The sequence below is a fragment of the Sapajus apella genome, unplaced genomic scaffold, assembly GCF_009761245.1.
Source record: "Sapajus apella isolate SASKATOON/1434 unplaced genomic scaffold, GSC_monkey_1.0 scaffold128, whole genome shotgun sequence".
NCBI lineage: Eukaryota > Metazoa > Chordata > Mammalia > Primates > Cebidae > Sapajus > Sapajus apella.
In genome coordinates this window covers 3,415,266-3,436,971 of record NW_022437068.1, presented here as the reverse complement: position 1 = coordinate 3,436,971, position 21,706 = coordinate 3,415,266, and the positions used below count along the sequence as shown (strand labels likewise).

The 21,706-nt window shown below is 50.9% G+C and overlaps 1 protein-coding gene and 1 non-coding gene across 7 annotated transcripts in view; both read left to right on the top strand.

Annotated features, from left to right (window-relative positions):
- Positions 1–21,706, top strand: part of GRIP2 (glutamate receptor interacting protein 2) — a 113,561-nt gene that overhangs the window by 69,511 nt on the left and 22,344 nt on the right. For 5 of the 6 annotated variants that reach the window (XM_032262332.1, XM_032262331.1, XM_032262330.1 and 2 more), the window contains exons 2-14: positions 6,944–7,024; positions 7,301–7,436; positions 8,329–8,474; positions 9,169–9,255; positions 9,789–9,864; positions 11,072–11,217; positions 12,671–12,818; positions 12,929–13,098; positions 15,309–15,434; positions 15,980–16,129; positions 18,970–19,156; positions 19,639–19,784; positions 20,590–20,670. In XM_032262332.1, coding sequence (XP_032118223.1) covers positions 6,944–7,024; positions 7,301–7,436; positions 8,329–8,474; positions 9,169–9,255; positions 9,789–9,864; positions 11,072–11,217; positions 12,671–12,818; positions 12,929–13,098; positions 15,309–15,434; positions 15,980–16,129; positions 18,970–19,156; positions 19,639–19,784; positions 20,590–20,670 — 1,680 coding nt within the window. The remainder of the gene's footprint in view (positions 1–6,943; positions 7,025–7,300; positions 7,437–8,328; positions 8,475–9,168; positions 9,256–9,788; positions 9,865–11,071; positions 11,218–12,670; positions 12,819–12,928; positions 13,099–15,308; positions 15,435–15,979; positions 16,130–18,969; positions 19,157–19,638; positions 19,785–20,589; positions 20,671–21,706) is intronic. The other variant, XM_032262333.1, reaches the window with a different exon arrangement.
- Positions 2,339–2,441, top strand: LOC116539441. Its single transcript, XR_004264047.1, has one exon. It is a non-coding gene; the product is annotated as a U6 spliceosomal RNA (small nuclear RNA).

The following is a 21,706-nucleotide window of genomic DNA, read 5'->3' as shown; positions in this document are numbered from 1 at the left end:
TCCTCTTAGGATTCATAAACCTGGTGCTAGCAAGCTTATCTCTGGTCTTCCCAAGACAGCTGGAGAAAGCGAGGCATTTTTCAGGGACAGAATCTAATCTGCACAGGATAAGACATTTTAATTCCAGAATTGCCCTCATGAAATACCAGAGACGTTCACTGTCACACAGTTGATAGAACCCAGTCTTTTTAATTTTATTAGCTCAGAAACATCTTGTTGAATCTAAATGAAGTGCGTATTAGGAAACTGTAATGGGAGGCATTATACTTAATGGGGTGTTGCCTGAATCCTTGGAGGCTGATGTGAACTGGTGGTGGGAGGGGGATGAGTGGAGCTGCTGAGGACCCAACCCCAGGGACCCTGGAAATGATTCCTGGCTAAACTGCTATTTGATTTGTTATTTGTCAGCTGCTGGCAAGCAAAGGGAGCCCAGCCCTGGTTTGGTGGAGCAGGGTAGTTGACGACTGGGACCTTTCTCAGTGGTTACATCTTCGGGTGGAAACGCTCTCAAGCATCCATAGGCCCAAGCTGAGTGGCAACACTGACTCAGGCTGAGACCCACCCTCAACTCAGCAGGATCGTACCCGGACCCAGGCTGAGCCCCTCACCTGTGACTCTGCCTGAGCCCCTCCCTTAACTCAGGCTGAACCCCTCCCTTAAATCAGGCTGAGCCCCGCCCTCAACTCAGCCTGAACCTTGGCCCAGACCAAAGTTGAGCTCCTCCCCTAACTCAGGTTGAGTCCCACCCCTGACCCTGGTTGAGTCCACTCCTTACTGTAGAGCAATGGTTCTCAATTGGGGGTGAGATGGTTCCCCTAGGGCACATTTGGCAATCTTTGGAATCATTTTTGTTTGTCACAGATGCTCCTGGCATCTGATGGTTAGAGGCCAGGGATGCTGTTCAGCTTTCTGTAATGCAGATGAGAAGCCCCCACTGCAAGGAATTACCTGGCAAAAAATACCCATAGTGCTAAGGCTGAGAAATCTCCCATAGACTGAGCCCTGTTCCCGGTTCTGGCTGAGCCCCGACCCTGACCCAGGCTGAGTCCTGACCTTGACTCAGGCCACGCATATCCTGACTGACCCAGGCCTGGCTGAACCCTAATCAGACCCTCCCCTCATGAAAAACACCTGACTGGAATGGGGTGGGGGAAGTGGCCTCTGCCACCTGCAGGGACTGAACATTTTCCCCCTCCTTTCTCCTGCTGCCATTGAGGATAGGAGGGCATGTGGGCCGCTGGGTCGAGTCTCACTTTCCATGGCTGTGGGGTGGGGGAGGAGAGTGAAGTTCCCACAGCTGGTGAATGGCAGAGCCTTGATCTCTACTCAGGCCTGTCTGACCTCGGAGCCTCTTCTGCTAACACTGGGCTAAACTGGGGCCACAGAAGTGGGGGTGGCAGGAGAGCCCTTCTTTAAGGGCTGGGCAGGGTGTGAGGAGCATGTGCAGGCTCAGGCAAGGCCTGAGGAAGGAGCAGAAGGTGCCCCGGAGGGCTGAGCCCTGAGGCAGCACAGGGAGCCCACCAGCTTGATGGTATGTCCCTTCTCACTTTGGCACCTGCTCTTGCCCATGTCAGCCCAGTACTGAGAAAGGAGACTTAGATGAGGAATGTGAAAAAAATGACCTGGTCGATGGGGCCTCGAGCACAGGGTAGAATATGGAAAGAGGCCTGGGATCTGGTCCCAGCTCTTGGTAGAAGCTGCTTTGGCCAAAGACCTCCCTTTTCTGAGCCTGTTTCCCCATCTGTCAAATGGGTGTGATCACAGCACCCACCTCCTCCCAAGGTCGCTATAAGAAGTGAATGAAGTGGAATGAGATCGTGTGGTGGTGTGCACAGGGCATGGCTGCTGCAGGATCTGTGAGTTTCCTTCCCCTCTCTGTCAGCACATAGAGGAGACACCAGAACATGCCCATCAGGCTGAGCCCCGCCCTTAACTCAGGCTGAGCATCGCAAAATGCAAAATGAGGCGTGTGCAAAATGAGGGATGCTGCAGGGAGGCTGGGGCCCAGCAGGTGACCAGACAACCTTCAGGCTTCAAACTTCTTTGAAATACTCAGGTGCATTCAGAGGAAAGTAAGGAAAACCTCAGGCATCAGAAATGAAGTGAGTGAGACAGTCAAGGAGATAAGGATGGTCTGTGTAATCACCCCATCAACTCTGTAAGAGAACTCTGGCCAGCCCAATAAGGAAAATAAGAGAAATGAAAGGCATAAAGTTTAGAAAGTAAGAAATAAAACTGTCATTTTCACAGATGATATGATTACGTGTATAGAAAATCCAAAATAATCTATGGATAAACTTAGAATTAATATGTGAATTTAAAAGTTTAGCATATCTGCTTGCTTTGGCAGCATAGACACTAAAATTGGAATGATACAGAGAAGATTAGCATAGTCTCTGTGCAAGAATGACATACAAATTTGTGAAGCATTCCATATTTTTACAAAAAAAAATAGAAAGAATGAATAAGACCTAGTATTTGATAGCACACTAGGATGACTATAGTCAATTATAATGTAATTGTACATTTAAAAATAACTAAAAGGGTTTAATTGAATTGCTTGTAACACAAAGGATAAATGTGTGAGGTGATGGACACCCCATTTATCTTTATGTGATTATTATGCAGTGCATACCTGTATCAAATATCTAGTGTACTCCGTAAATATATACACCTACTACATACCCACAAGAATTAAAAAGAATTTTTTTAAAGTTCAGAATATAAAACCAACTGTCTATTTATACACCAGGAACAAATAGAAAATGAAATTTAAAAAACAATACCATTTCTCTAGCTTTAATATACTTTAAATGCCTAGGAATACATTTAATGAAAAGAGGTGTAAAACTTTTTCTCATACAAGTACACTGTCCTTGGGAGAAATTAAAGACAAAATGAATGGAGGAATAGACTGTGATCATTGACTGGAAGATTCAATACTGTCTTCCAAAGAAAAAGACATCAGTTCTCCACAAATGGGCCTATAAATTCAATGCATTTCCACTCAGAAAATGAAGAGAAATGGAAACTAGCAGGGTGAGTACAGGTGCTGCTGGGGCTTCTCTACTGGTGTAGCAGCCAGAATGAGGGGTGGGGAGGATGTCTGTGTTTCTGGTAGCCGAGGGCTTGGGTTTTAATGGCTCAGAGCTACAGGAAAGGATACCTTGTACCTTCCCTAGTTGGGATTGAGACCCCGGCATAAAGCCAGGATTTTTGAAGACCTCTACCCTCAGTGAAAGAGGAGACTTGGAAAATATTCACCCATCTATCAAGGGGATAAAACAAAAGCTTATTTGTCTCAACTCAGCCTCCAGTGATCTATTTTGAGGATTTGTGATCCAAGGTCTTCCCCTTGTTTCTGGTGAACGTTAGAATTTTTAATACTCCCATGATTCTGGAATCTTTGAGTCAAGATTGGTATTTACAATGCCATGGGGATATTGTAAATTCTAATGAGTTTTGTAAATACCCATAATCATTGGCATCAGGGGAATGATACTTTGGCAAGTACCCAGGGGAAGGGATGGAAAATTCTCTCTGGACCCTGGAGCCCTACAACCAGGCTGAATAGAATTCCCACAGTCGAAGCCCCATTAAAGATGAGCTCACAATCCAACAATTATCAACCACATGAGAGAACAGTCTACTGTAAGGGAGAGTCATCAGACACCCAGGCAGAAGAAATACCTCCCAAGAGTTTGAGAAATGGAAAAATAGAATAATAGATGAATGTTCAAAAGATTTAAAATTATTAGAAACATAAGGAGCAACAGAAAAAGAACAAAATATAAAAACAGAACAAAGAGATAAGCAAAATAATCGAACAAAGCTTTCAAGAGGCATAAATATACTTGCTGGAATTAAAATTTGGAATGGATATTAGACTAATAATTATGATATTACTTTGTAAGGTGTGATATAGTACTTTTGTTATATAGGAGATATGTTCCTATTTATAAATGCATATTGAAATATTTAAAGGTGAAATTGCGTTATGTCTAGGATTTGTTTTAAAATATTTCAGCATAGATAAAAATAAATGGACTAAAGATGGCAAAGTGTTAATAATTGTTAAAACTACCTGTTAGTAAATCCAATTCATGACACAAGTGTTTTTCAAACTTTAGTGTGACACATATTCACCTAGAAGGCTTTTCAAAGCACACATTATTACATCTGACAAGGATTTGTATCTGGAATATATGAAAGCTCAATAACAAGGAAACAAACAACCCAACTTAAAAATGGCCAAAAGCTTTGGCACTTCCCCGAAGAAGATCTAGGTGAATGGCAAGTTAAAAAAAAAGTACCCAACCTCATTAGTCATTAGACAAATGCAAATTAAAACCACAGTAAGATACCTCTGCACATCTTTTGGCATGACTAATTTTTTTTTAATTGGAAGACAGGGTTTTGCTGTGTTGCCCAGGCTGGTCTTAAACTCCTGGGCTCAATAGAACCTCCCACCCTGGCCTCCCAAAGTGTTGGGGTTACAGGTATGAGCCAATGTGCCCAGCCTACAGTTTTTTGTTTAAACCCTAACTGATATTACCAAGTGCTGATGAGGATGCAGAGCGACTGAAACTCTTTTACATTGTTGGTGGGGTGCAAAATGGCACAGCCACTTTGAAATAGTTTGTCAGTTTCTTATAAAGTTAACCATATTCTTGCCATACCACTCAGCAATGCCATTCCTGGATGAAACAGAAACTTACGTTCAAACAAAAACCTATATGCAAATGTTTATTATGGCTTTACTCAAAATGGTTCAAAACTGGGAACAACAGGAATGCCTTTCAACAGGCCAATAGCTAAACAAACTGGTACCTCCATTCGATGCAACCCAAGTCATCGATAAAAAGATGCAAACTACTGATATACACAACACTACGGCTGAATCTTAAATGATTATGCTAAATGTGAGAAACTAGACTCAAAAGCCTACATACTGAGTGATTCCACTCACATGACATTCTGGATAAGACAAAATGATAGAGACTGAATACAGATAAGTGCTTGTGGGGGACAGAGGGTGGGGCAGGGACTGACTACAATGGAATATCAAGGGAGAATTTTGGGGCCAACAGAAATGTCCTCAAATTTGGTTGTGGTGATGGTCAGGAGACACTTTCCAAAGCTCATTGACGTGCTAACTGCAAAGAGGAAATTTTACTGTATTTAACGTTATTTATTTTTTATTATTTATTATGTTTTATTTTTTGAGATGGAGTCTCGCTCTGTCACCCAGACTGGAGTGCAGTGGTGTGGTCTTGGCTCACTGCAGCCTCTACCTCCTGAGTTTAAGTGGTGCTCCTGCCTCAGCCTCCCGAGTAGCTGGGACGACAGGCACCCACCACCACACCCCGCTAATTTTTGTATTTTCAGTAGATATGGGGTTTTGCCATGTTGGCCAGGTTGGTCTTGAACTTCTGACCTCAGGTGATCCGCCTGGCTCAGCCTCCCAAAGTGCTGGGATTACAGGTGTCAATCACCATGCCCGGTTTAAATGTTAAAAAGTGGAGAAAAATATGACTAATATACTAATATTCCTGGAGCCCACCCCAGAGTGTTTGCCTTTTTAGGTCCTATTTGGGGCCAAGAATTTTCCTCTCCTCCCCTCCCCTCCCCTTCCCTCTCCTCCCTTCCCTCCCTTCGCTTCCCTTCTTCCCTTCCCCTCCCTCTCTCTTCTCTCTCTGTCTCTCTCTTTTTCTTTTTGAGACAGAGGGAGTCCCTGTCACTGGACTGCAGTGGCACGATCACAGCTCACTGTAGTCTCAACCTCCCATACTCAAGTGACCCCCCACCTCAGCCTCCCAAGTAGCTGGGACTATAGGCACATACCACCATGCCCTGCCAATTTTTGCATTTTTTGTAGAGATGGGGTTTCACTATGTTGCCAAGGCTGGTCTTGAACTCCTGGGTTCAAGTGATCCGCCTGCCTCGGCCTCTCAAAGTGTTGAGATTACAGGTGTAAGCTGCTACACCCAGCCAAGAATTTACATTTCCGACAAGTTCCCAGGTGCTGTGGGCCTGGGGACCATATTTGGAGAATCTCTGTATCATACTGTTCCACCTTCTTTATGTTTGAAATGTATGAAAGATTTTCTACTAACTTAAAAGAAGCAAAAAGATTTCATTGCAGATTAGACGTATCTTAGAGAGATAAAGAAGACATGGAAAATATGAGGAAAGGGTGGATATGGGTTATGGAGAATAAAATGGAAAGTCCTGAAGTACATCTATGAAGCGTTTCAAAAAACAGACAGCTGATGGAAAACAATATTTGAAGAAATACAAGGGGGTATTTTCTTGAATTAGAGTGAAGGACAGACTTATCCCAGGCTGCTAGAACACCTGAGAATATGATTCATAAACTGTAACGTGCAGTCCTCATGAGGAAGCATTAATCAGGTCCACCCAAGATTGAGTTTCCTTTTGGTCAGAGCTGTCTCACATGAGCTTCGGTGCCTGCGTGTGAGAGAGCTCCCCATCCCAGCAGGTATGCAAGCACAGCCCAGTGTAGTAGAGTCAGCAGAACAGGGTTCTAATGCAGATTGCACAACCCCCCAGCTGTGTGACAATGGGCACGAGTTGGCCTCCCTGAGCCTCAGCTTTCTTATCTGTACAGTGGAATAATCTGACCCATGGTAACACCATTCATGGGGTTGCTGAGACAATGAACCACAGAATGGCTGCGAAGCTCCCAATATGTAGTGTAATGCTCAAAGAATGTTATTCAGCCCCAAGAGCAGGGGCTAAGCTTTCTTTGGGAGGAGCAGCTGTGAGGGTTCTCCAGCAGAGAATCAGGTGGAGCTGCTGGCAGGAGGAAACCCATCTTACAGGCCACGTCCACAGAGTGGAAAATTACCAAAGCAGAGGAGGTCTGCAGGAATGGAAATGAAAGTGGAACTCAGGGCCTTTCCCTCTTTCTCCCCTGCAGACGATGGGCCCTACTCCAAAGGAGGCAAGGACGCAGGAGGGGCCGATGTTTCTCTGGCGTGCCGCAGACAGAGCATTCCAGGTAATGAGGCCTCGCTCATTCCCTCTTTTTCTGCCCCGCAGGCACAGAGAGACTTGGGTGGGGGTCAGATGGCAACAGCTCTGCCGATAACTCGCTCTATGACCTTAGACCATTCACTTAAGCTCTCTGATTCTCCTCTAAGAAGGAGGTGATCACCACCCAGGGCAATGCAGCAGAGTGCCCTGCTAACCAGGTGCTCTCGTCACTTGTCTTGGAGCTGGGGGCCTGGGGCAGCACCAGCTGCCTGCTCAAGCCGCCACCCCCATCTGTCGGCAGAGGAGTTCCGAGGGATCACCGTGGTGGAGCTGATCAAGAAAGAAGGCAGCACGCTGGGCCTTACTATCTCAGGTGGCACCGACAAGGATGGGAAGCCCAGGGTCTCCAACCTGAGACCTGGGGGACTTGCGGCCAGGTGAGAAGTGGACTTGGCACGGTGGCAGGAGGTGGTGCAGAGGCACGGGTGGGAGCCCAGGGCCAGTGGAAAAGGCACTTAAGGCCTTAGGCAAAGCAGTCAGGCAGCTGTGTTCAGGAGCACCATCAGCCTGGTGTCTGCAGAGGGAAGGCCTCCAATGGAGGCTGTAATTCTAGGCCCTGGCTTCTTCTCTTTTCTTTTCTACCAGGGATTTGGCCCTAGCACCCCGCAGTCACCAGGCCATACCTGCCCTCCAGGCCTTTGCATATGCAGTCCCCTATGTCCGAAAGCCTGTTCCCCACAGCATCCTCCTGTTGGACTCCTCTTTACCCCTCCACACTCAACACAGAGGTCACTGCCTCCAGAAAGCCCTCCCTGACCCCAGGCCAAGGCAGCTGCGCTGCTTTGTTTCTGCAGCCCCACAAGCACATTTCTGCATGCATTGCCCTGATTCCCCTATCATTTACCCCTGTGGCTCCTTTGGAAGGTGAGGCCTGGGAGTTAGTCTCTTGGTCACTGCCTCCCTGGGCCTTCCACAAGGCAGGTGCAGATAAATGTCTAATTGCACAGGAGGAAGGTTGGTGGCGAGAAACCAGAGGAGCATTAGGGAACGGCAAAGGATGCGATGATCTGGCCACTCAGCAGGCTCGTCTGAGACACCCCCCCACACACAAGGAAAAGCAGACAGACCAGTGTAGGGGGAAAGCCTGGGTCTTGGGTATCAGGCTCCGCCCTCTCTGATTCGCTGTGTGACCCTGGACAAGTGTCTGACCTCTTTGAGCCTCAGCTTCCCCACTTGAGAAATGAGGATTCCACAGGAGGGTGGGTGTGAATGCTAGGACTGCACCGGCCAGCGCCTGTCACCATGTGTGCCCTGGCCTTCCTGCTCCAGGAGTGATCTGCTGAATGTTGGTGACTACATTCGGTCTGTGAACGGGATCCACCTGACCAGGCTCCGCCACGATGAGATCATCACCCTGCTCAAGAATGTGGGCGAGCGCGTGGTGCTGGAGGTGGAGTATGAGCTGCCCCCGCCCGGTGGGTGCCCTTGGACGGGGAACTTTCTCCACTGCCTCGGTCACGGGTGGACATGGCTGCCTCCCCGCCAGGGCCTGGGTGGTGGGGATAGTGCCAGACGGAGTGGGTAGAACCTGGAGACTGGCCACGAGCATCCATACCTCGTCTGGAGGCTTTGCCTACAACCACAGTACGCTGTCACCAGGAGGTGGTGGGACTCTATAGCCATTGTCATTTTACATATTTAGCTTCCAGATGCTTTTCCTTTAGCGGGGAAGGTTTTGGAAACATTAGCTGAGTAAGCTGTTCCCTGACCTACCACGCCCGAGCTCCACTGCCCTGCAGTAAGTAATGGTGACGTGGGGTTTCACCTAGCTCAGGATTTTCAAAGTTGGTCTAAAGTGGTGAAGTTGGAGTAACTATCTGGAATTCAACCCTGGCCTGAGCCTACCAGCCGTGGACTCAAGCCTGAGTTCTGCTGTCATCTCTGTGAGCGTGGGCAGGCCCTTTCCTCTGTCTCAGTGGTAGACTAAGTGGGATTAGGGAAGAGGATCCCTCTAAGCCTCACTTGTTCTACCTGTAAAATGGGCAAGGGTTCACCCTCCCTGTAATCTCTGTGACTGATCACCCAGCTCTCCTGGAATGAGCTTTGGGCACGTCTGCTAGCCTGGAGATGCGACTGAGGGACTCAAAGGAGTCCTCCATTTCTCCCCAGCTCCTGAGAATAACCCGAGGATCATTTCAAAGACAGTGGACGTCTCCCTCTACAAGGAGGGCAATAGCTTTGGCTTTGTCCTTAGAGGTCAGTGAAAGAATTACCCTTGGTGTTGGGGCAGCAAGAGAGGCTAATGTTAATTCCATGTGTGCACTGTTTTGCTTTGAATGTCATTATATCTCAGCTCTGACTTTAAGGAACACAGGACCATCAAGGTAAGTATTAAATGGGAAAATTTACCAAGCAGTGCAGTCTGCTTGGTTGGGGAGAGTGAGAGGAGAAAGTTGTACGGGAAAATGATGGTGAAAGCTGCGACAGCGATCAAGAATAAAGTTTGGAGCGTCCTAGAGATCAGGGAAAAGGGGAAATAAGATGAGGTCACAGGAAGGGAAGCAAACCATTTAACAGAGAGAGGACTTTGGTCATGCTACCCACCGCTTGCACCATCTCTTGGTGGGGGGATTTATTGTTGGTGTCTCATAAGAGGGTCCATGAATAGCAAGGACAAGGTCCTCAAACAGGTTTTATTGAAGGAACCTGCTCAGGGCCTGTGTGGGGATCTCTGGATGTCAGGGAAGGGGTGGGTGGATGATTCCTGCCTCTTGTCAAATCCTGTCCAGGAGGTGCCCATGAAGATGGGCACAAGTCCCGCCCACTTGTCCTGACCTACGTGCGGCCCGGTGGCCCTGCCGACAGGTGAGCGAGGCACAAGCAATCCACACACTGCACTGACCTGCCCCAGCTACCCTGCGAAGAAGGCGGAGCAGGTGCCCCTTTACCAGATGAGAGACTGGGGTCCTGAGAGGATACTCCCTGCCCAGGGTCATTCAGGGAGTTGTTGGTGGAGCTGGGGTGCTGGTGGAGCTCGAGCTCTTTCTACCCCAACATCCTACTGTCTTGGGGGTTGGGTGGTTGGGGAGGGGGCAGCCTTGGTATCATTCTTCCCTTTCCTGCTCCTTAGTTTTCCCTTCTGTGGAATGGTCCCTAAGAGTTGCTGTGAGAGATTTGGGGGCACGCTGATCGGCCGCTGCTGTGGCTGTTTGTGACTCAGTCTCCTGGGTCCTGGCTGATCCACCCAGCTCAGCCCTGTCTAGGCCCCAGCCCAGAAGGGCCAGGAGGAGAGAATGTGGGGAAAGAACATGTCTAGTTCCCAGCCCCTGATCCTCTGACCTCCCCAGTGGGAGATTCCTGGTCATTTTAAGAGAAGCCTGGAATGGCCTTGTCGGAAATCTAAATCTGTCCTTGGGACAGGGCCCTGTGATGAGCTATTCATAGAACCCCCCAGAATAGCTTTGGCCACCTGTTGGGAGAGGCGTTCCAGGCTGGGGATGTGACCCAAACCGGGGTGAACCCTGTTAGGGCCCCTCCCCTGGCCCCTGCTGAGTTCTTTCCCAGGCACCCACCGATTGTCATCAGGCCAGAATCACTGCTGAGAAGCCAGGATAAGGGTGGAGCAATGGGAAGGGACCAGGATGCCTCAGACCACCACCCCACCCCCGCCCCAATGCTGTGTGGCCTGGGCACAGCTTGCACCTTCCCTGGGCCCTGCTGCTTTCCTTTGTCCCAGGGGCAGGAGTTGGCGGAGTGCTTGAAGGGCACCCCCAGCTCAGACATTTCAGGGTTCTGCGCTGAGTCTGTGAATTACTATGTACCCAGAGGAGTGGCAGACAGCAGAACTGCCCCTCCTGTCTTCATCCCCGCTTGCTTCATGCAGCTCCCTACTCCTGAAGTGGCTCACTCTTTCACTCATTCATGAGCCCCTTCACCCGTGCCTTCCTCCCCTTCCTTCTCCATCCACTCCCTGATTCCTTTGTCTTCCATGCCCCGCTTCCCAGCACCTTCCCAGACAGGCTGTGCCCAGTACTGCTGCTGGGCCAGGCTGATGACCAGCCTTTCCCTGCAGGGAGGGCTCCCTGAAGGTGGGCGACAGGCTGCTCAGCGTCGATGGGATCCCACTGCACGGGGCCAGCCATGCCACCGCCCTGGCCACCCTGCGGCAGTGCAGCCACGAGGCACTTTTCCAGGTGGAGTATGATGTGGCCACCCCTGGTGAGTTGGGGGCCTGGGTGTGCGGGTTGGGGCAGGAGGAGGCCGAGGATCGGGGAGGGAGCAGTGGCCGTGGATCTTCACCAAGGCAAAGGCTGCATGACCTTGGGCCAGTCACAGTCTTTCTGGGCAATAAATAGTATGTGCTAGCCATTGTTTGATGTGCTGGGATCCAGCCTAGAACAACAGAGTTGAGGTCTCTGTGCTCACAGAGCTGGCATTCTGGTGGGAAGAGGACGGTATCCAGAATAGATAAGATATGGTGTATGTCAGATGGCAGTAAGTGCTGTGGAAAAAAGAAAAGAGGCAGCTGGGCGTGGTGGCTCAGGCCTCTAATCCCAGCACGTTGGGAGGCTGGGGTGAGTGGATTATGAGGTCAAGACATCGAGACCATCTGGCCAACATGGGGAAACCCTGTCCCTACTAACGATACAAAAAATTAGCTGGGCATGGTGGTGTGTGCCTATAGTCCCAGGCAGGAGAAGCGCTTGAGCCCAGGAGGTGGAGGTTTCGGTGAGTCAAGATTGTGCCACTGCACTCCAGCCTGGGTGACAGAGTGAGACTCTGTCTCCAAAAAAAAGAAAAAGAAAAAAGAAAAGAGGCAGGGGAGAGAGATGGAGAGATGGGAAAGGCTTGGGGATTGCTCTCTAACTGGGGGAGTGAGGGAATGAATAAGGGAGGGAATGCCCAGGAACAGCATTCCAGGAGGGTGGAACGGTAAGGGCAAAGGCCCTGAGGCAGAAGCATGGCCTCGGCTGGCATGGTTGGTCAGTGAGGAGGCTGCCGTGGTTGGCACAGGTGAATGAAAGGAGGTGAGGGCAGAGCAGGGTGTGGTGGAAGCTGAGAGGCCGTAGGAAGCGGCAGCAGCTGTCCAAGCAAGAGCCAAGTGACTGGACCAGGCTGGTGGCTGAGGAGGGGAGAAGGCATGGGATTCAGGAAATATGATGACAGTCCAGCTGGCCTGATCTGCTGAGATTTGGACATGGGGAGTGAGGGCAGGAGCGAAGGGTGCTGCCAAGGTTTTGATGTCCAACCACTGGGTGTGTTAACGGAGGTGCCATTTTCTGAGATGGGGATGGATTGTAGTGAACCCTACACTTTAGTGCTGGTATACCACAGGCTCTTTAAACGCAAGCCAATTCCTGTCACCCAGGAGAGCCCTGGGATCACAGCCCTGCAGACATGAACTCCTGCCCCTCCTCCACTGCTAAGTGGCCATGTGAAGCTGGAAAAGGCCTTTGCCTCTCTGCACCTCACTCTTCTTGTCTGTCAAATGGATTTAACATTTGGTAGAAGAAAAAAGAACAAAGAAAAAAAAGAATTAAAAAATTATATTAATCAATGGGTGAAACAGTTCCTTCCAGGCAGCAAGGGTTAAATCAGGATGGCAGAGTGAGGCTGGGGAGGAAAGCGCTTGATATGTGTGTTTCAAACTTCTTTTTTTCCATTGTCCCAGACACGGTGGCTAATGCTTCAGGACCCTTGATGGTGGAAATAGTCAAGACGCCAGGGTCTGCCCTGGGAATCTCCCTCACCACCACCTCCCACCGGAACAAGTCGGTCATCACCATTGACCGCATCAAGCCAGCCAGTGTAGTGGACAGGTGAGGCGCACCCTGGGTGCTGCCGCCGTGGAAGTGTGTGTAGGGGAGAGGCGGCCCAGAGCTTTGTCTGGCCTGGCCCAGCCTCCCGCTTCACTCCCCTGCCCGGCCAGGAGCGGAGCCCTGCACGCTGGAGACCACATCCTGTCCATCGATGGCACCAGCACAGAACACTGCTCGTTACTCGAGGCCACCAAGCTCCTGGCCAGCGTGTCGGAGAAGGTGCGGCTGGAGATCCTGCCTGTGCCCCAGAGTCAGCGGCCACTGAGGCCCTCAGAGGCAGGTAGGTCCCTCAGCAGATCTCAGGGCCCAAATCTGGGCAGTCATTGAAGCCTGAGAGGCCTGGGACCCCAGCCCTGGGCAGGCTGGGAGGAGCAGGCTCAAATATACTAGAACAAATGTTCATTTGCACAGAGAAATTCAAACTATCAAGAGCAGCAACTGAGGGTGGGAAGGTGGGGCAGAGAGAGAACTTGGGGGTTTGAATTGAGTCTGCTGGCATAGATTCCCCCAAAGCTAGTTTTATACTGGTTGCATTAATAGGAGTATAAGGGCTAGAATGAGGGAGGGAACAGTCCTATGCTATGTGCTACTTAGAGCTTGCATCCTGGGCTCTTCTCAGGGGCCCTCAGCAGAGCCAGAGGAGGCAGCTGGGAGGGTAGAGAGGGCCTGGAGTTTCTCCTGTGAAGAGTCGGGGTCTCCCAGCTATGAGCAGGGAGCTGGGTGCTGGGCATTTCCAAGAGCAGAGGAAGTGGGTGACCTGGGGGTCCAGAGGGCACAGCTGGGGCCAGGGTCAGGGTGGAGGGTGGCCACAGAGAAGCCGCTTTCAGCTCAGGGCAGGAAAGCACCTCCAGCAGCCCAAACCTTGGGCCTCAAGTACAAATCCCATCTTTGCTCCCAGCAGCTGGACAAGTGCCTTTCCCTCTCTGAGTCTTAGTCACCTCATCTGTAAAATGGAGGGAGCACCTCGAATGCACAGACATGGGGGAGGCTGAAGGAGATAAAGGGCAGGGCACAGTCCAGGCCTATGAATCCCAGCCCTAAGGGCAGAGCTGGAGGGTGAAGAAGGAGTCTGTCCACCCTATCTTCTGGAAGAGAACAGAATCCCCCACATCTGACTGGGGGACAGTCCTTGGGGAGAGTCCATCTCTATGGTCTCTGCCAGCTTCTGAAAAATCCCCATTCAGCCACAGTCCGGGGCCTGATCTGGGTGACATTCGGGCTTGGAACAGTGTCATTCGTTCTCGTACCATTTATCAAGCCTCTGCCGTGTGCCAGGTTCGGTGCCGCGGCCTGCACACCTCATTTCTTCCGCATGACACCTCTCTGAGGTTAGTCCTGCTGTCCTCCCAGTTTACAGGGAAAGCTGAGGTCACATTGCACGGCTACACTACACATCTGCTTACAACACCTGGCTCTCATTAACTGAGCTTCTACTAAGTGCCAAGCACTGCTCTAAGCATGTTGTATTACTAACTCATTCTAACCCTCCCCATTATCCTAGGAGGTGGCCACTCTCTCGGTCTCATTTTACAGATAATAACACTGAGGTACAGACAGGCCAAGTGACTCCTCTAGGTCCCACAGTTGATCAGTGACAGAGCTGGGATTTGACCCAGGCAACTGGCTCCAGAGGGGGCCAAGCCCTGGGGAGGGGGGGCTGTGGAGATGTGGCTCAAGTAGACAGAGTCAACGGGGCGAGACAGTTGGGTCCTCACCTGTCCATCTGTGCACACACTAGACCACACAAAGCCTGCAGCAGGAGAGCTGCCCGGGGCAGTCTGTGAAGAGGTGTGGTATGGTGGCCAGTTTGGACGGTCAGGTGGAGGAAGCAGGGTCTCCCAGAGGGCCGGGGGGGCTCCCTGGGAACTTGTTAGAGCAGGAGTGCAAAGAATTCACTGGGGATAAGGCTGGGAAGGGTTGCAGCCTGGGAAGGAGGAGCAGCCTCAGCCCGTGGTGCACTTCAGCCTTGGCCAACTCCGCAGGGAGCCCTGGAGCAAAGGCTGTCCCGGAGAGTCCAGCGTGGGGCAGATAGGCCAGGCCCTAGTCCCCTCGGCCCTCAGCCGCTGGCCGAGGCTACCTGGGCTGCAGGGCCACTGCAGAGCCCAAAGTGCTGCAGCTGAACACCGCCTGCCAGCTGCACTCCTCACCAGTTCTTCCTTGGAGAAACTTCATGGGCAGCACTCACAGCCGCAAACCTCTCTGGCTCCAGGGCAGGATGCCTGTGTTCAAATCCCTGCTTCACCACCTCCCAGCCGTGGGCCTCCTCTCCATCTCCTGTCCCTGCCTCTCAGGTTGCCGTATGGCAGCAGCTGTACTCTGAACACAGTGCCTGGCACGTCGTGGGTGTCCAGGACACATGAGCAGAATACTAAATCCCTTGCCTGGCTCAGGGGAAGTGCGAGGATCTTCTGGTTCCTGCTTTCCTGGCTTCATAGTATGCTCAGCCACTAACCCCTGCACCTCTCTTTCCTCTTTCTCCGCTGGCTACAGTGAAAGTGCAGAGGAGCGAGCAGCCGCACCGCTGGGACCCCTGCGTGCCCTCCTGCCACAGCCCCCGGCCTGGGCACTGCAGGATGCCTACCTGGGCCACACCTGCTGGCCAGGACCAAAGCCGATGTAATATGCCTACCCCGCTGTAGCTCAGCCAGTCCTGTAGCCTTTCCTAGGGAGAGGGTGATGCCTGTTGTCTAAGGGAAGGAAACTTAGACTCAGAGATTAGGGAGCTGAGTGTGGTGGTGCGCACCTGTGGTCCCAGCCACTCAGGAGGCTGAGGCGGGAGGATTGCTTCAGCCTGGGAGGTTGAGGCTGCAGTGAGTCAAGATCACACTGCTACACTTCAGCCTGGGTGACAGAGTGAGACCTCAACTCAAAAAAAAAAAAAAAAAAAAAAGGGAGAGAGAGATTAGGTGGCCTGCCCCAGTGTCATCTAGCATGCCAGTGGCAAGATTGGCCCCTGTCCCTAGCAGCTGAGTTTTACAGGGTCTGTGGAAACCCTGCAGTCTTTGAGGCCCAGAGAGGAAAGAGTCACACAATGAGTAACTGATATGAAAGGGGAAGGCACCCCCATTTCTCCCTGTGGTCGGGTGGCTTCCCAGCACCCACTGTGTGAGGGGTGAAGGGCCTCTGCCGGAGTTCAGGGGGCTGTGCTCTCATCTCCCCAGCCTTGTCTTCAACTCCCTTTTCCTCGCCGACCTTGAACCACGCCTTTTCCTGCAACAACCCCAGCACCCTTCCTCGTGGATCCCAGCCCATGAGTCCCCGAACTACGATGGGGCGGAGGAGACAGCGAAGAAGGGAACACAAGAGCTCGTGTAAGCCGTGGTCTCTTCCCTCCTCTTTGGGCTGCCTGTATGTCTGAGAGCGGGGCTTGCCAAAGGGTGTACGTGGGGGTGAAGGGAGGTATTTTTGGGCAGAGCCCCAGGTGTACACATGGGAATGTCAAATAACATGAGTGAAGCACCAGGCTGTCATGGGTGGTTGGGCAGGTTGCACACTGCACAAGAGCACCACTGAGGGGTGCCAGCTACCTTGTACACTTTTGCTCTTATATGCTTATTATGAAAAATTCCTAGGACTTGGTGATAAAGTATCTTGAGGAAAGGGTGTCTTTACAGATTTGCATGAAGATTTCACATTTTTGGCCGTTCAGTCCTGATTCATTTGCCGAAAAAGCCTCAGTGCTGCGTTATTATATCCTTACCACCTCTCTGCCATTTGTTAATTTCCCCTAAGGCAAAGACACAGGCCTGAGATTCTAGCTGTCCAGAATGTAATAATTTCCAGTCTTACTTCTCTGCATATTTGTTATTCAAAATTTCCCTTTTGAAATGAAGGTATTTACATATTAAGAAAAGTAAATCAATAGAAGACAAATACTGGTGAATGATGAGGCAGGAGGCATGTGGAAGCAACAGGCACAATAATGCCTAAAATGTTGAAATCCATCTTGGAAAGAGTCTTTCCTTTGTTGATGCAGAAAGGGTCCTCAGCCTCGTGCCACATGAGCTGCAGAGGCCTCCAGGAAGGATAGAAGATCAAACTGGGCCATTTGAGATAAAACCAGGTGAAGGAAGAGAGGAGTACAGGTCATCTGGTGTCTGAAAGAAGCTAAATAGGGTTCCATGCTTCCTGGCAGCCAAGGGGAAATGGGAAACAGATTTCAGAATCAGATGAGAGATAAAATATACCTCAACTAACCATCTTTCCTGAGATGTGTAGGTGAAAAGATGCAGAAATGCTGTTCATAGGTAGGGAATGTGGAGACTGGAGGCTCTTACGACTCCTCTACCTGTCTCCTTCCTAGAATGGGTAACTGACAAAGCAGTATCATTATTGCTATTGATAGTAATTCATTAATTAACTCAACAAAAAAATTTCACCTCTAGGTACCATTTTTATCACTGGGGATATAGTAGTGAAAGTAAAAAAATGGGCTGATGCTTGTAATCCCCACACTTTGGGAGGCTGAGCAGGCAGATCACTTGAGGCCAGGAGTTCAAGACCAGCCTGGCGAACTTGGTGAAACTCTGTCTCTAACAAAAATGCAACAGATTAGCTGGGTGGTGGTGCATGTCTGTAATTCCGGCTACTCTGGGGGTCGGAGAATTGCTGGAATCCCGGAGGTGGAGGTTGCAGTGAGCTGAGATCGTGCTGCTGCACTCCACCCTGGACGACGGAGTGAGACCCGGTCTCAAACTAAATAAATAAACAAATGAATGAATAAATATAAAAACACAATATACCTAAAAACATAATGTATTACACATTTTGTAATGTAGAATATAAAATATAATGTCATAAGATAATATGACACAATAATATAATTAGTAATAAAATGAAATACTAAATAAATTTTGTTTAATAAATAATAAATGACCTCCAAGATTCATATTAATGATGCAAATGTATTTCATGTATGGAATGTAAAACAATATTTATTAAATAACATTATGTATCAAATAGTTAAACATAGAGTTGCCATATCACCCAGCAATTCCACTCCTAGGTATATGCCCAAAAGAAATGAAAACGTGTCATCTCCACCTGCAAACGTATGCATGAATGTTCATAGTAGCATTATTTACTGTAGCCAAATGGTGGAAGGAACCCAGGATCCACCAATGGATGAGTGGATAAACAATGTGGTGTATCCATACGATGGAATATTACTCAGCCACAAAAAGGAATGAAATTCTGATACATGCTACAACATGGATGAACCTGAAAACATTAAGCCAAGTAAAAGCAGCCAGTCACAAAGGCCACATGTTGCATGATTCTGTTTGGTAAATCCAGAGATGAAAGTAGATTCATGGTTGCCTAGGGCTGAGAGACATGGGAGGATCTGCAGTGATGGCTGAAGGGAACAGGGTTTTCTTTTTTTTTTTTTGAGATGGAGTCTCACTCTGTTGCCCAGTCTGGAGTGCAATGATATGACCTCCGTTCACTGCAAACTCCTCCTCCCAGGTTCAAGCGATTCTCCTGCCTCAGCCTCCTGAGTTGCTGGGATTACAGGCACCTGCCACCGTGCCCAGCTAGTGTTCTGTATTTTTAGTAGAGATGGGGTTTTGCCAACTTGGCCAGGCTGGTCTCGAACTCCTGACCTTGTGATCCGCCCGCCTTGGCCTCCTAAAGTGCTGGGATTACAGGCGTGAGCCACCGCGCCCAGTCAGGAACAGGGTTTCTTTTGGAGGCGATGAAATGTTCTAAAATGCATTGTGGTGATGTTTGTATAACCATGAATATACTAAAAACCACTGAATTGTACCCTTTAAATAGGTGACTACAGTGGTACGTAAATTACAGCTCAATAAAGCTCTTACCAAAAAGCAGAGTGACGTAATATAATAAACACTACAGTAGATCACAGCACAAAATATCATAAAATAACACTGCTCCCCAGAACCTGTTTTACAGCATGACAGTCAGTCCCAGGCAGTGTCTTCCCTAGTCCTTTCCTCACCCCTCGAGGTGGGAATCATAGTCCCAGCTGAGGCTCAGAGTGGGCGGTGATCTGCCTGCCCCAGGTTGAGTCAAGGCTCCCATTTCCCTGTGCTCTGGCTCCAGTGCCTTGGGCCCCGAGATGGGCAGACTCGGGCAGGAAGACCTCAGTGGGGCAGCCTAGCTGAGTGGTGGCCCACTTGTCCCACAGTGTCGCTGGCCTCCAGCACGGTGGGGCCAGGCGGGCAGATTGTGCACACAGAGACCACGGAGGTCGTGCTTTGCGGAGACCCCCTCAGTGGCTTCGGCCTCCAGCTCCAGGGCGGCATCTTCGCCACCGAGACGCTGTCCTCCCCACCCCTCGTGTGTTTCATTGAGCCCGACAGCCCGGCTGAGAGGTGAGCTTGCTGTCCCCTCCATACTGAGCCTGCCACCCTCCAACTGGGAGAAACTGAGTCACAGCCTCAAGCCCTAGCTTCACAAGGGTGTCTCGCTTAACCATCGAATCAGCCCCAGCACCAGCCCCATTTTACAGACGAGGAAACCGAGGCTCAGAGAAGCTGACCCACTTGCCCAGGATTACACAGCTCACTCATGAATTCCCAGGGCTTGAACCCCTGTCTGCCTGAAGTCAGAGTCCTCTGTATATACATCTTATAGGCTCATGGCATCATCCCCATTGGACAGACAGAGAAACTGAGGCCCAGCAAGGTCCAGCTCTTAGCCAGATTACTGAGGATACACAGGTGGGCCAGGGCGGAGCTGAGAGTCACCCCCGGCCAGGAGGTGGGGCCCAGGTTCAGTTCTGCCCTGCACCGAGTTCTTGTCTCCCCATGGACCTGTCATGGAGCCTCCTTTCTGCTGGGCCCCCTGCGTTCAGGTGTGGGCTGCTGCAGGTGGGGGACCGAGTCCTGTCCATCAATGGCATTGCCACTGAGGATGGGACTATGGAGGAAGCCAACCAGCTCCTGCGAGACGCCGCGCTGGCCCACAAGGTCGTGTTGGAGGTGGAGTTTGACGTGGCGGGTGAGTGAGTGGCCTGAGCTCCCTCCTCATATTTCAGGGCACTGCACCCCTCCTCTCTTTATCCTGCCTTGCCTGTGCAAATGCTCCTCCCATCCCCCTCTGTGCCCAGGGCCCTTTTCCCAGGGGCTTTGTAGCTTATGGTAGGAAGAGAGGCCCTGTTGAGGGAGGGAGAAGTTTCTATACCAGGTGACTTTTGCAGTGGGGCAGGACCAAGTGGGGATGGGGAGGGGGAGCTGAAAATATTCCAAGCTCCTTCTCAGCATGTCTTAGGCAAAGAACCTCGAAGAATAGCTTGGGTCAGAATTCTGGTTCTGTGATCTCAACACTATGTGGTTTTGGACAGGGCAGTCCCTCCACCCTGTTTCCCCACCTGTAAATAGTGGATAGGATCTTTTCACTATAGGGGTGATACTCGGGTTAGGTGAGACATATGCCCAAGAGAAATCAAAACATGAAAATGCGCAGCCATGGCCTGGCACATAGTAGGTGCTCAGGAAACATTTGCTAGATTCACGCTGAGTTGTTTGGCTGTGGGGAACTCCCTTCCCGCCCACCACACCAGCTCTCAGGCCTGAGGCGGTTCCAGCCCCGACTCTGCTCTGACTAGAGCAGGTCAGTTGTTTTGAGCAAATCTGTCAGCTCACCCTGCCTCAGTTTCCTCCTCTGTCGGGAGGAAGCGGCAGGATGGGATTAGGACTGTGACTTTTGGGGTCCCTCCCAGCACAGCCAGAATGGGGATGGAGCCAGGGTTCGCTGAGACTCCTCCTCTGGGTCCTCACGTCGGTCTGTGTCCATCTCCTCCCAGAGTCCGTCATCCCGAGCAGTGGCACCTTCCACGTGAAGCTGCCCAAGAAGCGCGGCGTGGAGCTGGGCATCACCATCAGCTGTGAGTCTTCTCCCGCTGCCGCCTGCCCCAGGGAGCGAGTGAGCTCATCCGCTGGGGAAAAAGAGCATGCCCAGCTCGGACCAGCATTTCCATGGCATGACACCCTGCACAGCCTCGGGGAGAGGTTTAGGGCTGTGGGGAGACTGGCTTCCATAGGACCCAGCTGCGTGTTCTCTCTCAGGCAAGACCCCAGCTTCCCGAAGCCTCAGTTTCCTGTTCTGCATAATGGAAGTCCCCTGGCCTCGTGGGTCTCCCAGGGGCTGGTGAGGTGCCCATGGTAAGGGAGCTTTGGAAGTGACAAACATGCAGGCTGGGTTTAGTTTTCTGCCTACTTCTGTGTTCCCGGAGCTCAGCAAAGGCCTGGAACACAGTAGGTGCTTAATTCATGTTTGTCAAAGGAATGAAAATGAGGAATGCAGAAGGAAAAAGAAACGCAGAATAGGTGAGGATGGGAAAGGTGAAAGCCCTCCCGTGGCTCCCATCTTATTCTGAGTAAAAGCTGAAGGCCTCAGACCCCAGTGAGGCCCTCTGTGCTGTGGTCCCCACGACCTCCGACCTCATGTCCCCACTCTCCCTTCCTCAAGCCCTCCAGCTGCTCCCTGGCACACCAGCTCCTTCTGCCTCTGGGCCTTTGCATCTGAGACTGTTCCTCTGGCTTCTTCCCTGACTCCTTCAGGTTTTTCCCAAATGTCACTTGACAAGGCCCTCCCCGACCACCCAACTGAACATTTACCGCCCTCGACACAGGCCTGTCCGTCGGGTTTCTTCGCAGCACGCTTCGCCAACTTTGAAATGTTGTTGATTGTGGCCGCCACTGGAGTGCCAGCTCCAGGAGGGCAGGGAGGGATCCCTGTCTGTTTTGTTCACTTCTGTGTCTCCCCCGCCCTGAGCATACAATAGAGCCTGGGTGCTGGCCCTGAGCCAGGTGCTGGGGACACAGACACCAAGCGGACAGCCCCCCTCCACAAAGAGCTCGCAGTTTGCTTGGTGGGTGGGCTGAGCAGGAGGAGGGAAGAGCTGGCATTGGAAGAGCCAT